The sequence below is a fragment of the Macaca thibetana genome, chromosome 16 (genome assembly GCF_024542745.1).
Source record: "Macaca thibetana thibetana isolate TM-01 chromosome 16, ASM2454274v1, whole genome shotgun sequence".
In the NCBI taxonomy this organism is placed as follows: domain Eukaryota; kingdom Metazoa; phylum Chordata; class Mammalia; order Primates; family Cercopithecidae; genus Macaca; species Macaca thibetana.
In genome coordinates, this window is record NC_065593.1 from 59419158 (window position 1) to 59436196 (window position 17039).

Here is a 17039-nt window from a genome sequence, read left to right on the forward strand (position 1 = left end):
AGCCCAAGGAGGCAGAAGGGCAGACCCTGGCCCACTGACAGCCCCACACCCAGAACAGAACCCAACATCAAGCAGGTGCACAAGAAATGTCCACTGCTGGAATCCACCGCTCCATCTCATCCCAGCACCTCGGAATCAGACTGTTTCCTTTCCAGATTGAGGCTGCTTGAAATTCCACACCTATCCCCGGTGTGATACTTTGTGTGTTGACTCCACTCACCACCAGAGATAGAAGTATAATCATCCTGCAGACAATCTCGGCAGATAAGGCTGGCAGCTCATAAAACTCATGTGTCTTTGTGCTGCTGCAGACGGCTTCATGCAGTTTCAGACACACCGTCAGGTAGGATGGTGACAAGGCCTCCTCGGGAATCCTGCCCCGCAAAGAGTTAAGAGAAATCCCGGCCAGGATTTAGGAGAAGTCAGAAAATGGTAACTATTGATGACGAGCCCCTTCCTTTAAAATAACTAACAACAGGGCATTTGTTTGACCTTATCTAGGTTAATGTCTGGAAAATCACAATCAGTCCTGAACTTGTGACTAAGATAAAAAAAGAAGGAAAATCTTCTTGTTTTGTCTCCGTAGTCTCAACTGTTCTAACCAAAGCAAGTCCAAACACTCCTCAATGCGTTCTGGGATGTGAAAAAAGCAAAGAGATGTGTATTACTAGACATTAAAATACGACATAAATTTGAAAAAATATTCAGAAAGAAACAGAAAGGAGGGAGGAAGAGAAAGAAACAGAAGAAGAGCGTGCAGCCTGTGTGAAATTGGCTCCAGCTCTGCCGGACCTGGGTTTTGTGTTTTCTGAGGGACACATGGACAGAGCAGGGACAGAGCAGGGACTGATGAGGAGCCTTAGGAGGGACTCAGGAGGGACTTGGGAGGGACTCGGGAGGGACTTGGGAGGGACTCGGGAGGGACTCGGGAGGGACTTGGGAGGGACTCGGGAGGGACTCGGGAGGGGACTTGGGAGGGACTCGGGAGGGACTCAGGAGGAGTCGTAGGAAGGACTCGGGAGGGGACTCGGGAGGGACTTAGGAGGAGCCTTAGGAGGGACTCGGGAGGGACTCAGGAGGGACTTAAGAGGACACTTAGGAGGAGCTTAAGAGGAGAGTTGATAGAGGGGCTGGAAAGGCGGTGTAAGAAAGGACTCCCTGGGCTGAGGCTGTGACACACAGCGGTGGGGAGGTAGAGAGCTTGTGGGGGGGATCCTGAAGTCACAGGTGCTGGATAAACATCAGCAGAGACGTGAACAAAGGAGGTGAACGGAGACTGGAAGTGCCCAAACCGCTCAGGAACAGCTCAGACAACACGCATCCCATTGCTCGCTGGGACATTTCAGTGGTCCTGCATTCTGTCTGCTGACCCCTCACGGTATCAGAGGTCACAAATTTGCAGGAGCAAATGATTTTGGAAAATTATATAAAGCTACCTTTGATTTTTATCTTAAACTGACTAAGTATTAAAAAAATGCAAAACACCCACCATGCATATGCAGTACCATGACCATTTACAAGTAAGGGAAAAATGTATAGGAAAAAAGACTGGAGGGAGATAAACCCAAATCTTAGCAGCTGATATCTGTTATTTCTCTTAAAAAAAAAAAAAAAAAAAAAAAAAAACAGAGGGCCAGGCGTGGTGGCTCATGCCTGTAATCCCAGCACTTTCGGAGGCTGAGACAGGTGGATCACCTGAGGTCAGGAGTTCGAGACCAGCCTGTCCAACATGGTGAAACTCTGTCTCTGCTAAAAATACAAAAATTAGCTGGGCGTGGTGGCACGTGCCTGTAATCCCAGCTCCTCAGGAGGCTGAGAAAGGAGAATCACTTGAACCCGGGAAGCAGAGGTTGCAGTGAGCCAAGATCACGCCATTGCACTCCAGCTTGGGCAACAAGAATGAGACTCCATCTCAAACAAACAAAACTTAGCTGGGCGTGGTGGGTGTGCCTGTAATCCCAGCTACTCAGGAGGCTGAGCTGGGAGAATCACTTGAACCAGGAGATAGAGGTTGTAGTGAGGTGAGATCACGTCACTACACTCCAGCCTGGGCAACAGAGTGAGACTCTGTCTAAAAAAAAACAAAAAAAAACCAAAAAAAGACGACTACATTAATAACCTGAGAAGAGAAGTGGATCACATATTAATTTATGACGTTGCTGTTACAACAGCCAATGTGGGACGCGGCCAATCGTAAGGGTCACAGAAGCCCTTACGGGTCTCATGTGAGGGACAGACTGCATTGTGCTTCCCACTTACTTGTCCTGGTAAGTGTCCAGGAGGTGCAACAGCATTTTTAAAATGTTCAGAACATCCTAAGGCAGAGAAAAAAAAAAAAGGGACAGAAGATTGAATCACAATGCCATTGTCATTGCTAAAACAGAGCTGAACAAAATCCAACATCAGTATGGTATACATTGTTTCCTTCCTACAAACAAATTTTAAGGTGCTCACATACTAATCTTACCTCTTTTATAGATAAAACTCAGGATTTAAACTTATACCATTTTCTCCACCAAAAAATGTGAAAGGAAAAATGGCAGCTATGAAGTACATCACATGAGACCTTCTTTTTTTTTTTTGAGACGGAGTCTTGCTCTGTCGCCCAGGCTGGACTACAGTGGCGCTATCTCGGCTCACTGCAAGCTCCGCATCCCGGGTTCACACCATTCTCCTGCCTCAGCCTCCCGAGTAGCTGGGACTACACGTGCCCACCACCACGCCTGGCTAATTTTTTTGTATTTTTAATAGAGATGGGGTTTCACTGTGTTAGCCAGGATGGTCTCGGTCTCCTGACCTTGTCATCTGCCCGCCTCGGCCTCCCAAAGTGCTGGGATTACAGGCGTGAGCCACCGCGCCCGGCCCACTGTCTGTTTTTTAGGAATAGGAATCCTGACCTCTCCATGTTTAGTATCTAGTCTGCTTTCGCTAAGCCAGGACTCCAGAGCCAACTTCAGAAACAAACCTGCATATTCCGGGAGGAGATTTTCTGAAGTCCCCGCAGGCGGTAGTAAGTTCCTAGAAAACAGTCCAGGACATGAGCAGGAAAATGACCCAGGTGCTCAATGAAGTTTTCCATATACGGAACCAGGTGACTCAGAGGTAGCAGACTAAACCAGGATCGGAAGAGGGGCTCATCCACGCTCAGCAAATGCTTATTCTGGCTCATAAACTGAAGTAAGAAGCTCCTGCACGAGAGAAATCAGGACGGAGAAAAGAGACGCCGTGAGATCAGTGAGGGAAGATGGAGGAAACCCATGCTGGAGGGACAGAAACAGTCCCAATTTCAAAAATGATTTAAATACTCCTTGGGGCCGGGCGTGGTGGCTCACACCTGAATCCCAAGGCCGACTCGGGAGGATCACTTGAGCCCAGGAGCTTGAAACCAGCCTGGGAAACCTAGTGAGGCCCTGTCTCTACTTTAATAAATAAAATAAAGGCTATGTGGAAAACAAAAATATGCAGTGAATCAAATGAAAAGTACAGAACATCCTATTGAGAATTAACTTAATGGCCGGGCACGGTGGCTCACGCCTGAATCCCAGCACTTTGGGAGGCTGAGGCTGGTGGATCAGTTGAGGTTAGGAGTTTGTGACCAGCCTGGCCGACATGGTGAAACTGCGTCTCTACTAAAAATACAAAAATTAGCCAGGCATGGTGGTGGGAGCCTATAATCCCAGCCACTCAGGAGGCTGAGGCAGAAGAATCGCTTGAGCCCTGGAGGCGGAGATTGCAGTAAACTGAGATCACGCCACTGCACTCCAGCCTGGGCAACAGAGTGAGACTCTGTCTCAAAAAAAAAAAAAAAAAAAAAAAAAAAAAGAGAGAGAGAAAAGGAGAATTAACTTAATATATAATTCAGAATACAGAATAAGAATTCACTGCTGGCTATTCTGGGCACACTCCTATGGGGTAGCCCTGTTCCACAAGAAGCAGTAATATTAAAAAAAAAAGTAATAAAATCAGGCTGGGCACAGTGGCTCACATCTGTAATCCCAGCACTTTGGGAGGCTGAGGCAGGCAGATCACCTGAGGTTGGGAGTTCGAGACCAGCCTGACCAACATGGAGAAATCCCATCTCTGCTAAAAATGCTAAATTAGACAGGTGTGGTGGCGCACACCTGCAATCCCAGCTACTTGGGAGGCTGAGGCAGAAGAATCACTTGAACCCGGGAGGTGGAGGTTGTGGTGAGCCGAGATCATGCCATTGCATTCCAGCCTGGGCAACAAGAGCAAAACTCTGTCTCAAAAAAAAAAAAAAAAAAAAAAGGTAATAAAATCAAAAAGAAAAAAAAAAAAGAAGAGTTCACTGCTGGCTGCAGTGGCTCATGCCTGTAATTCCCACAATTCGGGAGGCCAAAGTAGGAGGATGGATAGCTTGAGGCCAGCAGTTTGAGATCAGCCTGGGCAACATAGCAAGATTCCATTGCTATAAATAAATAAATAAATAAATAAATAGAATTCACTGAGATGGATGAACCTTGACAACGCTATGCTCAGTGAAATAAGCCAGACATGAAAGGACAAATCCTGTGTGATTCCACTCATGTGAGGTCCCCAGAGAAGTCAAAATCCTAGAGAGAGAGAGGAGAACAGTGGTTACCAGGAGGAGGGGGAGTGGGGAGGTTGTTTCATGGGGACGGAGTTTCAGCTGGGGAAGCTGAGTTCTGGAGGTGGACGGTGCTGACGGCTGCACGACGGTGTGAATGTACTTAGTGCCAGGGAACTGTGCCCTGAAAAGGAGTTAACATGGTAAACTGGAGATTATGTATATTTTACAATAAAAAGGTAATATCCCAATAATTAAGCCTCTTAATTATTAAGTTTTTTTTGAAATGGAGTCTCACTCTGTCGCCCAGGCTGGAGTGCAGTGGCGCGATCTCGGCTTACTGCAAGCTCCGCTTCCTGGGCTCACGCCATTCTCCTGCCTCATCCTCCCAAGTAGCTGGGACTACAGGCGCCCGCCACCATGCCCGGCTAATTTTTTGTATTTTTAGTAGAGACAGGTTTCACCGTGTTAGCCAGGATGGTTTTGATCTCCCGACCTCATGATCCACCCGCCTCAGCCTCCCAAAGTGCTGGGATTACAGGCGTGAGCCACCGTGCCCGACCAAACCTCTATTATTAACGAGTATCCAGGATCAAAGAGCCCAAGTGTGCTCAGCGAAGGCCCTTAAATAATGCTTCTGGAACACAGTACTGGAGACCCAAAATGTTGACAATGGGAAAGAAATAAAGCAAGGTTCCCCAGAAGTAACAGAAGTTATGAAAAACATATCAATAAAGGTTCACTGCATACTAAAGGCCACTTTTACCTGAAAGACTGATCTTTAGGAACAATGCTACTGTAGACTTTTCAAGAGATTTAAAGATAAGTACATAAAAATAGCAATAATAATAAAAGGTACTCTATATGTCTACTATATCTAGCCTTTCTAGGTAAATATGGACCATCCATGGGTCTGACTATATTGATTGTTTTCTCTCTTGATCGTCTGGTGGCCTCTTCTGTTATCAGGGGCTGAGTTAATAGTTTAGATGGGCCGGGCGCGGTGGCTCAAGCCTGTAATCCCAGCACTTTGGGAGGCCGAGACGGGCGGATCACGAGGTCAGGAGATCGAGACCATCCTGGCTAACACGGTGAAACCCCGTCTCTACTAAAAAATACAAAAAACTAGCCGGGCGAGGTGGCGGGCGCCTGTAGTCCCAGCTACTCAGGAGGCTGAGACAGGAGAATGGCCCGAACCCGGGAGGCGGAGCTTGCAGTGAGCTGAGATCCGGCCACTGCACTCCAGCCTGGGCGACAGAGCGAGACTCCGTCTCAAAAAAAAAAAAAAAAAAAAAATAGTTTAGATGAATTACAGCTTTGTTGTAGCTTTAATTAGAATTGGTTCCCAAGGGCTGGCCAGGCACAGTGGGTGGCTCATGCCTGTAATCCCAGCACTTTGGGAGGCTGAGGCAGGCAGATCACTTGAGGCCAGGAGTTCAAGACCAGCCTGGCCAACATGGCAAAACCCATCTCCACTAAAAATACAAAAATTAGCCCCATGTGATATGTGATTACATGCACCTGTAGTCCCAGCTACTTGGGAGGCTGAGGCACAAGAATCACTTGAACCTGGGAGGCGGAGGTTGCAGTGACCAGAGATCATGCCACTGCACTCCAGCCTGAGAGAGAGAGAGAGAGAGAGAGAGAGAGAGAGAGAGAAAGAGAGAGAGACAGAGACAGAGACAGAGAGAGAGAAAAGAATTGGTTTCCAAAGGCTTTTACACTTCTAAAGGCAAGACCATAACACTGCCTTTAGCAGAAGTTGAGATCCAGGGGCGCAGAGCAACTGCCTCATTTTTTCTGCTGTCCCCAGTCTTCGGCATTTGGCAGGCTCTGAGCATCATGCTTTACAAGGGGGCATCTCTTTCCGTTCTCCAGCCACTTTCCCAACTGCATAGTCACTGTCTTGTTCTCACTGCAAGGCCCAGAATGCTGCAGTCATTACCTCTGCTCTCCTGCCCTATCTTCAGACCTTAGCAGATTCTGTGGCCCACACCTCCAGGCTGGGGAAGGAGGAATTTCCAGAGCTCTCTCATCAATAGGACTTACTAACGTGTTAACTGCCTGCCTCTCCAGTTAGAATGCAAGTTCCATGCGGCCAGGAGCCGCTGTCTGTTTTGAGCAGTGCTGTACACCCTGTGCCTTGAGTAGTACTTCCTGGCACAAGGAAGGTACTCTTCAAGTATTTGTCCAGTGAGTGAATGAATACATTCTAGCACATTAATAAGAGAAAGACCATTTCAAGGCCAAAATAATCTATTTTGCTTAGAAGGGGTAACCTGTGGTCATTATGACAGTTCTATTAAATAACCCAGTATTCAGTATTTCATAGAGATTATACTTAAAGAGAAAGTTTGTGGTTACCTGTCAGGAATCTGAAAATACAGATGCTTTTATTTCAACTTCTAGGGAATCTGGACTTCTACCACTGCAGCCTTGACCTCCCCGGCTCAGGCGATCCTCCCATGTAAGCCTCCCAAGTGGCTGGGAGTACAGGTATACCAGAACATGCCCAACTCTTTTCTTTGTTTTTTGTAAAGATCGGGTTCTCCTACATTGCCCAGGCTGGTCTTGAACTCCTGGCCTCAAGCGATCCTCCTGTCTGGGCCTCCCAAACTACTGGAATTATAGGCATGAGCCACCACGCCCAGCTGCTTTTATTATTTTTAAACTGACACATAATAATGGTACATATTTATGGGGAACAGTGTTATATTTCCATATATGTATATAATACGTACTATATACAAATGTTTGTATATATTATGCAGCGTATGCATATAGAGAATACATTTTGTGCACTGTATATACATATAAATATATGTCTACAATGTACACTATGTACAATGTATACAGTCTGTAATCTGTACAAATATGTGTATACAACATATATGTATACAATGTGTAATGTGTAAAAATCAGGGTAATTAGCATATCTATCTCAAACACTTGTGTTGCAAACATTCAAACTCCACTCTTCTAGCTATTTGAAAAACATAATAAATTGTAAATTACAGTCGTTCCATACTGCTCTAGGACCCTAGAACTTATTCGTCCTATCTAGCCATATTTTTGTATCCACTAGCCAACCTTTGGCTAGCCCTCTCCCCATCCTTCCTTGCCTCTCATAACTACTATTCTACTCTCTCCTTCTAGAAGATCAACTCTTTTCACATCCACGTATGAGTGGGAACGTGCAGTATTTATCTTTCTGTGCCTGGCTTATTTCACTTAACGTCATCTCCTCCAAGCTCATCCATGTTGCCACGAAAGACAGAATTTCATTCTTTTTGGTGGCCAAATAGTATTCTCTTGTGTATATAGAAAACACTCTCTTCATCCACTCATCTGCAGGTGGATACTCCGGTGGATTCCATATCATGGCTATTGAGTGTCACAATAAATATAGGAGTGCAGCTATCTCTTCAACATACTGATTTCCTTTATTTTGGATGTATCCCCAGCCGTACGATTGCTGGATCATACGGTAGTTCGATTTGTGGTTTTTTGAGGAACCTTTATACTGTTCTCCACAGTGGCAGTACTAATCTACATTCCTACATTGTGTAAGAGTTTCTCTTTCCCACATACTCACGGGCATTTATTTTTTGTCTTTTTGATCACAGCTATTCTAACTTGGGTAAGAACATATCTCATTGGGGTTTTGATTTGCATTTCCCTAATTTAATGATGCTGATCATTTTTTCATATACCTGTTGGTCAGCTGTGTGTCTTCTTTTGAGACGACTACTCAACTCATTTGTCCATTTTAAAATCTAACTTTTTCTGTTCACTTGTTTGAGTTCCTTAAATTCCCCTACCCGACGCGTAGATGGCAACTATTTTCTCCCATTCCGTAGACTGTCTCTTCACTCTGTTGATAGTTTCCTTTGCTGCGCAGAAGCTTTTTGATTTGATATAATCCCATTTATCTCACTTCACTTTGTTGCCTGTACTTTTAAGGACTTCTCCATAATTTTTCTCCAATCTTTGCCCAGACCTAGGCAATACCATTCTAGACATGGGAACGGGCAAAGATTTCATGACAAAGACACCAAAAGCAATCACAAGAAAGGCAAAAATTGACAAATGAGAACTAATTAAACTGAGGAGCTTTTGCACAGCAAAAGAAACTATCCACAGAGTAAACAGATGACCCACAGAATGGGAGAAAATTTTTGCAAAATATGCGTCTGACACAGGCGTAATATCCAGCATCTGTAAGGAACATACACACATTTACAAGAAAAAAAAAAAAAACACTAAAAAGTGGGCAAAGGACATGAACAGACACTTTTCACAAGAAGACATACATATGGCTAACAGGCATATGAAAAAAGTTCAGCCGGGCACGGTGGCTCACGCCTGTAATCCAGGCACTTTGGCAGGTTGAGGCGGGTGGATCACGGGGTCAGGAGATCGAGACCATCCAGGCTAACACAGTGAAACCCCATCTCTACTAAAAATACAAAAAAATTAGCCGGGCGTGGTGGTAGGCACCTGTAGTCCCAGCTACTCAGGCGGGAGAATGGCATGAACCCGGGAGGCGGAGCTTGCAGTGAGCCGAGATCACACCACTGCACTCCAGCCTGGGCGATAGAGCAAGACTCCATCTCAAGAAAAAAAAAAGCTCAACATCACTGATCATTAGAGAAACGCAGATGAAAATCACAATGACGACGGGCGCGGTGGCTCACACCTGCAATCCCAGCACTTTGGGAGGCCAAAGTGGGTGGATCACTTGAGGTCCGGAGTTTGAGACCAGCCTGGCCAACATGGTGAAACCCCGTCTCTACTAAAAATACAAAAATTAGCCAGGCAAGGTGGGGCGCCTGTGGTGCCAGCTACCCAGGAGACTGAGGCGGGAGAATCACTTGAACCTGGGAGGGAGAGGTTACAGTGAGCCAAGATTGTGCCACTGCAATCCAGCCTGGGTGATAAAGCGAGACTCCATCTCAAACAAAACAAAACAAAACACAATGAGGCCAGGCGTGGTGGCTCATGCCTGTAATCCTAGTACTTTGGGAGGCCGAGGCAGGTGGATCACTTGAGGTCAAGAGTTCAAGATCAGCCTGGTCAACATGGTGAAACTCCGTCTCTACTAAAAATACAAAAATTAGCCAGGTATGGTGGCGCACACCTCTAATCCCAGCAGAATCGCTTGTGCCCGGGAGGCGCAGGCTGCAGAGAGCTGAGATCATGCCACTGTACTCCAGCCTGGGTGACAGAGCCAGACTCTGTCTCTAAAAAAAAAAAAAAAAAAATACAGTGAGATACCATCTTAACACCAGTCAGAATGGCTGCTATTAAAAGGTCAAAAATTAAAAGATGCTGGAGAAGTTGCAGAGCAAAAGGAATGCTTATGCACTGTTAGTGGGAGTGTAAATTAGTTCAACCATTGTGGAAAACAATGTGGTAATTCCACAAATGCCATTCACACCAGCAATCCCATGACTGAGTATGTAACAAAAACAATGTAAATCGCTCACTTATAAACAAACACGCCCATGTATGTTCACTGCAGCACAACTCACAGTAGCAAAGACATGGAATCAAACTAAATGCGCATCAATGGTGGACTGGATAAAGAAAATGTGGTACATACACACCATGGAATACTATGCAGCCCTGAAAAAGAATGAGATCAGCTCCTTTGCAGGAACATGGATGGAGTTGGAGGCCATTATCCTTAGCAAATTAACTTGAACAGAAAATCAAATACCACATGTTCTTGCTTACAAGTGGGAGCTAAATGATGAGAACACAAGGACACAGAGAGGGGAACAACACACACTGGGGTTTATCGGAGGGGGAGGATGGGAAGAGGGAGAGGATCGGGAAACATAACTAATGGGTACTAGGCTTAATATTTGGGTCATGAAATAATCTGTACAAAAAAAACACATAACACAAGTTTATCTATGTAACAAACCTGCACATGTACTCCTGAACTTAAAAATTTAAAAATAAATAAATAAACAAACTTTTTCTGGTAATATTTTCTTGGGCTAAAGGGGAGGTCATTATGTTTGGATCAGAGGTCAGGATTATATATATTGCCAATATTCCTCTCCTATAAGCCTGCATTATGCAAAGGTATAAATGGCTTAGAGTTCTCAATGCCTTTGACCTAGCAGTTCCACTTATAGGGATCTATCTCAGTGAAGCCATTGGACAGAGAAAGCTAAGGATGCTTATGAAAGCACGCTGACAAAACGAAACTGCACAAACAACCACACATCCCATAACAGAGAACTGGCTCAATACAAGGCTGACACTCTCTCTGGCTGGAAGGCTAAGCAATGTTTATCTTAATAACATAGATAGGGATTTGCTGACAGAAAAAAAGTTGTCCACAAAATACTGTTAAGAGGAAAAATCAGGTTGTAAGCCAGAATAAATAACACATCATTTGTTGTTGCTCTTTTGAGTACATAAAACACCCACGAATCCATATTTGGACAAAACCAGAAACAGGTATGCCTCTGTGCTAACAATGGCTATCTCTGGGGTTACAGGTTGTTTCTGTATTCTTGATAGTTCGTTTGTTTGTTTGTTTGTTTGTTTTAGACAGAGTCTCATGCTGTTGCCCAGGCTACAGTGCAGTGGCACAATCCCAGCTCACTGCAACCTCCAACTCCCGGGTTCAAGTGACTCTCCTGCCTCAGGCTCCTGAGTAGCTGGGATTACATGCACATGACACCATGCCTGGCTTTTTTTTTTTTTTTTTTTGGTATTTTTAGTAGAGACAGGTTTTCACCATGTTGGCCAGGCTGGTCTTGAACTCCTGACCTCAGGTGATCCACCCGCCTCGGCCTCCCAAAGTGCTGGGACTACAGGCGTGAGCCACTGTGCCCGGCCTATTCTTGATAGTTTTGATGTCATAAAATGTTAAAAGAACGTGTGTTACTTCTGTCATTAGAAACAGGAACGGAGTCACTACAGAGCCCACCGGGACTCCGGGCGCACGGCGTAGGAGCCATTCTTCCCAGATTCATGTAGATAAGCACAACTCTACCACTTACGTATCTTGCGTTTGTTCCCGGAACTGTGAGAAAGAGATTCCCTCCAGAGCGGCCCAGGTGTCCTCAGGCTGGCTCCAGGCGTCCTTGTGCCGCGGAGCCAGTTCCATACAGCAGTGCAGGACAGGCAGGGTGCCCAGCCAGTGGTACATACTTTTGTCCATGCACCTTTGGCACAGGTTCACCAGGTACAGCCGCCAGCTGGAAGGGAATAAAGATCCCGCAGTGAGCTGAGTTGGCCAGGGAGTCGTCTCCCTGGGGGTCTGGAGTCCCAACGGTGAGCAAACACCACGCACACAGAGCAGGAGGAGCAACGCACGTGGCAGAGCAGAGTTTAACTCGCGCAGGAGCCACAGGGTAACTCACACAGGAGACACGGCTTCCCTCAGCCCCCAGCCTAGGGCGTCAGGTCCTTCATGGGCCCTCGCCGAATCCCCACAACAAACTCCCAGGACGGGGAGCAATCTCAGAGGCAGAGGTCCTGGCTAAGTAGTCAACGCAGGGTCCTGCCTGACAGAGCCGGCATTTGAACCCAGGCCATCTGGCAACAGTAAATCTAAATATAAAGCAACTTGTAAAATTTATTTTCATTGTTTAGAGACAGTCTCACTCTGTCATCAAGGCAGTGTGGTGGTGCGATCGTTACAACCTCGAACTCTTGAGCTTGAGGGATCCTCCTGCCTCAGTCTGTCAGGTGCTGGAATTACAGGTGCACCACCACACCCAGCTACTTTTTTTTTCTTTTTTTTTTGAAACAGAGTCTCACTCTGTTGCCCAGGCTGGAGTGCAATGGCACAATCTTGGCTCACTGCAACCTCCACCTCCTGGGTTCAAGCAATTCTCCTGTCTCAGCCTCCTGAGTAAGTGGGACTATAGGTGCCCGCCAACATGCCTGGCTAATTTTTTGTATTTGTATTTTTAGTAGAGATAGGGTTTCACCATGTTGGCTGGTTAAATTTTTTATTTTAATTTTTGTTTCCCAGGCTGATCCTGAACTTCTGGGCTCAAGCAATCCCTCCTGCCTCAGCCTCCCAAAGCACTGGGATTACAGGTGTGAGCCATAATGCCCGGCCAAAACAACTTTTTTTTTTTTTTTTTTGAGACGAAGCCTTGCTCTGTCGCCCAGGCTGGAGTGCAATGGCATGATCTCAGCTCACTGCAACCTCCGCCTCCCGGTTCAAGCAATTCTCCTACCTCGGTCTCCTGAGTAGCTGAGATTACAGGCATGCATCACTACGCCCAGCTAATTTTTGCATTTTTAGTAGAGACAGGGTTCCACCATGTTGGTCAGGCTGGTCTCCAACTCCTGACCTTGTGATCCGCCTGTCTTGACCTCCCAAAGTGCTGGGATTTCAGGCATGAGCCACCACGCCCGGCCCCAAAACAACTTTTTAAATGTAAGGGGTGGGCCCATGAACAATACATGGTGAATCTGCTACAGTCAAAACATATTAATGATTCCTCATACTTTAAACATTGGCACTAACTTTGTACATTGCCTTGCCACTATTCCTCCTCTTTGTCAAAATGCGCAGTGTTTATCTGGGTGTTTTATATTTGTAAAACCAGGCCAGGCACAGTGGCTCATGCCTATAATCCCAACGCTTTGGGAGGCCGAGGCAGGTGGATCACTTCAACTCAGGAGTTCAAGACCACCGGGGCAACATGGCGAAACCCTGTCTCTACAATAAATACAAAAATTAGCTGCAAGTGGTGGTGTGCATCTGTAGTCCCAGCTGTTCAGGAGGCTGAGGCGGGAGGACCACCTGAGTCTGTGAGGTTGAAGCTGCAGTGAGCCGTGACTGCTCCACTGCACTCCAGCCTGGGGGCACAGAGTAAGACGCTGTCTCAAAACAACAAATAAATAAATGTGTAAAACCAAGAGGCAGATGTCGTGATAAGACATGCTGGTCAGGAAAGGCTACCTCATGTCATTCCCAGTTCAAATCAACACACACAGAATGCTGGGAGACTGTGACCATCAGAGCTCAGTGGGGTCTGAGCAGGTCTTCCCACCAAGTCAAAGGCCATCACCTTCTCACCACCAAACATTTCAGGCCCGGGACAGTCACGCTATTTCCTAAACTAGACACGGCACAGGCAGGGGCATCGGGAGAACATTCACACTGCTTCTGCAGATATCCTTGAGGGGATATGTTCAGGCCGGCATCGTGCCACAACCTCCTAAATGCGTGCACACAGACGCTGCTCATGGTATGACACAAAGCTTCAAAAACCAGGGCATTCAGTCCAGGCGCGGCGGCTCATGCCTACAATCCTAGCACTTTGGGAGGCCGAGGTGGGTGGACCACTTGAGGTCAGGAGTTCGAGACCAGCCTGGCCAAAATGGCGAAAACCCTTCTCTACTAAAAATACAAAAATTAGCCGTGGCCGGGCGCGGTGGCTCACGCCTGTAATCCCAGCACTTTGGGAGGCCGAGGCGGGCGGATCACGAGGTCAGGAGATCGAGACCATCCTGGCTAACACGGTGAAACCCCGTCTCTATTAAGAAATACAAAAAACTAGCCGGGCGAGGTTGCGGGTGCCTGTAGTCCCAGCTACTCGGGACGCTGAGGCCGGAGAATGGCGTAAACCGGGGAGGCGGAGCTTGCAGTGAGCTGAGATCCGGCCACTGCACTCCAGCCTGGGTGACAGAGCGAGACTCCGTCTCAAAAAAAAAAAAAAAAAAGGCCAGGGGCGGTGGCTCAAGCCTGTAATCCCAGCACTTTGGGAGGCCGAGGCGGGCGGATCACAAGGTCAGGAGATCGAGACCACAGTGAAACCCCGTCTCTACTAAAAAAAATACAAAAAACTAGCCGGGCACGGTGGCGGGCGCCTGTAGTCCCAGCTACTCAGGAGGCTGAGGCAGGAGAATGGCGGGAACCCGGGAGGCGGAGCTTGCAGTGAGCCGAGATCGCGCCACTGCACTCCAGCCTGGGCAACAGCGTGAGACTCCGTCTCAAAAAAAAAAAAAAAAAAAAAAAAAAAAAAATTAGCCGTGTGCGGTCGTGTGCACCTGTAGTACCTGCTACTAAGGAGGCTGAAGCAGGAGAATTGCCTGAACCTAGGAGGCGGAGGCTGCAGTGAGCCAAGATTGCGCCACTTACTCTAGCCTGGGTCACAAAGTGAGACGCTGTCTAGGGAAAACAAACAAACAAAAAAAGCAGGGTATTCAACAGAAGACAGAATATAATAAAAATAAGATACATGCTAGGAAAAACTACTGCCACGACCACAGTGAGTGGTAAAATCACGGGTGGTTTTATTTCTTCCCTGTGTGCTTTCAGTCACTCTAGTCAACCCCTTATTTTTGCAATCAGAGAAAATCATTATAATAGCTATAAAAACATTTTAACAAAAAAAAATAATAATACCTCTGAGATGTCCCAAGGATGTGGCTTAGGTCACTGTGAAGCTCATCTGGTGAGCTGGCATCCGAGGACAGGAGGTGACACACTGAGGTCAGGTTGTCTTCTAACTGAAATTTTTCCACTACAAAAAGGACAATGAGGCCCATTTTCAGTTTACTCCTCACTGGGCAGTCTTTAGGGAAAAGGTCCGTGCTTTTTCTCTCCAGAAATGGTGCCATGTGCTTCTGCAGATATTCCCACAGGTCTTTCTTCACCTGATGGTGGGAGAAGAGGAAGATGCATGAACCGTGAACCTGAATTCATCAGAGGTGTCCAGAACCGCCCCAGCACCACAGCTAGGGCAGCAGACCCCATCCGTGCCCCCCGCCACACCTGCGGGAGCTACAGGAGCAGCCGCGGTGCAGCCAAGACCCTGGCATGAGGGCTCAGGCAGGGCCCCCGAGGCTCACCAGCGCTCAGCTTCCCTCAGAAACAGCTCCAGGCTGGCCTGAAACCCGCCCAGGCTGCACCGCAGCGAAGGAAAAGGTGCAGTGCGGGAGGGCTCCCCGTTCCTTCCACTCTCCCTCCAAGGCCAGGGGAGGACTCAGGACTGGTGCTGGGGTGGGGTTCAGATTACAACCAGGAAAAGGAGGAAAATGGGGAGGGCGGGGAAATTCCAAGACACGGTGGTAGGAGAAAAGGTCGGAAACTTCCACACATTCCCATCTGCAACCCGGCCCACAGAGTCAAGGGGTCATCCGGCCACTAGCAGGTCAGGTGAGAAGGTAGAGCAGCTGGTGGCCAGCCTGATACCTCTTTCTCCCCGTACTGCAAAGCGGTCCACGGCTGTGCGTGTCCTTCATAAATCATAGGCTGTCGCACGACAAAATAAAACTGCTGGAACTGGGTGAAGAAGTTGTTGAGGTTGATGGTGTCCCAGGTCTGCAGGATGCTGAAGATGCCATCCAGCATGACCGTGGCGGCAATCTGCTTCCCCTTCACCAGGTCCTTCCTCGTGAAGTCTGCGATATGGTTCATGACTTTCTGAAATTTCCCGGGAGGCCTCATACAAACTATGTCATCGTACTGATGCCAGTCTGAGAGACAGAAAGAAGGAGAGTCTACCTAAGACCATCAAAACCCTGGAGACCCAGACGCTGGCCTAGAAGGCTGATCATGACTGGCACAGAGATGGAGTAAACGGGCCAGAGGAAGGGAGGAAGGGAAAAGCAAAAACCTGCACACTGACGACAGCCAGACTCACTCCATCTGGCTTCTTATCTGAGGCCGGCCCCGTGCAAACGGACATCCTAGACGTCCCACAGTGATGAGTGGAAAGCCCCGGGTCGCGAAATGCAGCGGGCCTGAGACTTGCAACGGATCTCTAACTGTGTAGCTCAGCAAACTTGATAAACAACTTCCTTAAACATCATCACAAGGAGGTAGAACGTGTCATACAGAAACCACATCCCTCACTAGCAACTGAGCACTGTCCCGGTCCATCACTGAGCTGGTTTCCTCTGTACTAGGAATGGGACACAACCCCTGGAGGAAGGTGGAGGCTGCCCAGCAGGCACAGATGGCCTTTGGCATGGTGGCTGGTACAGGGCAAGGGCTGAATTCATGACTGTTCTTAAGCTCCATTGCAAACGATGTGAGTGCAGACCTCATTACAGAGAACCCAGTGAGGTCGACTGTAAAATAATTAGAAAACACAGGAGGTCAATGAGAGAGTCAGAGGCCCCGTGAAGACATACAAACAGAAGTAAAAATCAGGCAGAAACGGGAAGCACCCTCACAGGCCTCCTGAGCCCTCTGCTGTGCTTTGCGGGGGGCGGGGGCCCCACCCGCCGCACAGTTGTGTAGACTGTCAGGCCCACCCACCCCAGCTCTGCACCCCGGGCCCAGCAGGGCTTGCAACTGTTTAGTTCACCTCGGTCATCACCTCCTTGTGGAAGCTTCTGCCGACCTCCAGCTCAAATCCCCTACCACGTGCCTTTTTTTTTGTTTTTTTGTTTTTTTTGTTTTGAGACGGAGTCTTGCTCTGTTGCCCAGGCTGGAGTGCAGTTGCCGATCTTGGCTCACTGCAAGCTCCGCCTCCCAGGTTCATGCCATTCT

At 47.5% G+C, this 17039-nt stretch overlaps 2 protein-coding genes across 6 annotated transcripts in view; one reads left to right on the top strand and one right to left on the bottom strand.

Annotated features, from left to right (window-relative positions):
• Window positions 1–17039, bottom strand: part of RNF213 (ring finger protein 213) — a 322271-nt gene that overhangs the window by 270721 nt on the left and 34511 nt on the right. For 4 of the 5 annotated variants that reach the window (XM_050763979.1, XM_050763977.1, XM_050763978.1 and 1 more), the window contains 6 exons: window positions 15735–16018; window positions 14946–15196; window positions 11575–11772; window positions 2966–3188; window positions 2260–2315; window positions 221–374 (listed from right to left, as the gene is read on the bottom strand). In XM_050763979.1, the coding sequence (XP_050619936.1) occupies window positions 221–374; window positions 2260–2315; window positions 2966–3188; window positions 11575–11772; window positions 14946–15196; window positions 15735–16018 (1166 nt within the window). Of the gene's footprint in view, window positions 1–220; window positions 375–2259; window positions 2316–2965; window positions 3189–11574; window positions 11773–14945; window positions 15197–15734; window positions 16019–16158; window positions 16734–17039 lie in introns of those variants that run through there. The other variant, XM_050763982.1, reaches the window with a different exon arrangement.
• EIF4A3 (eukaryotic translation initiation factor 4A3) overlaps window positions 1–17039 on the top strand; it is a 321735-nt gene that overhangs the window by 127267 nt on the left and 177429 nt on the right. The gene's annotated exons all lie outside the window — the stretch shown is intronic.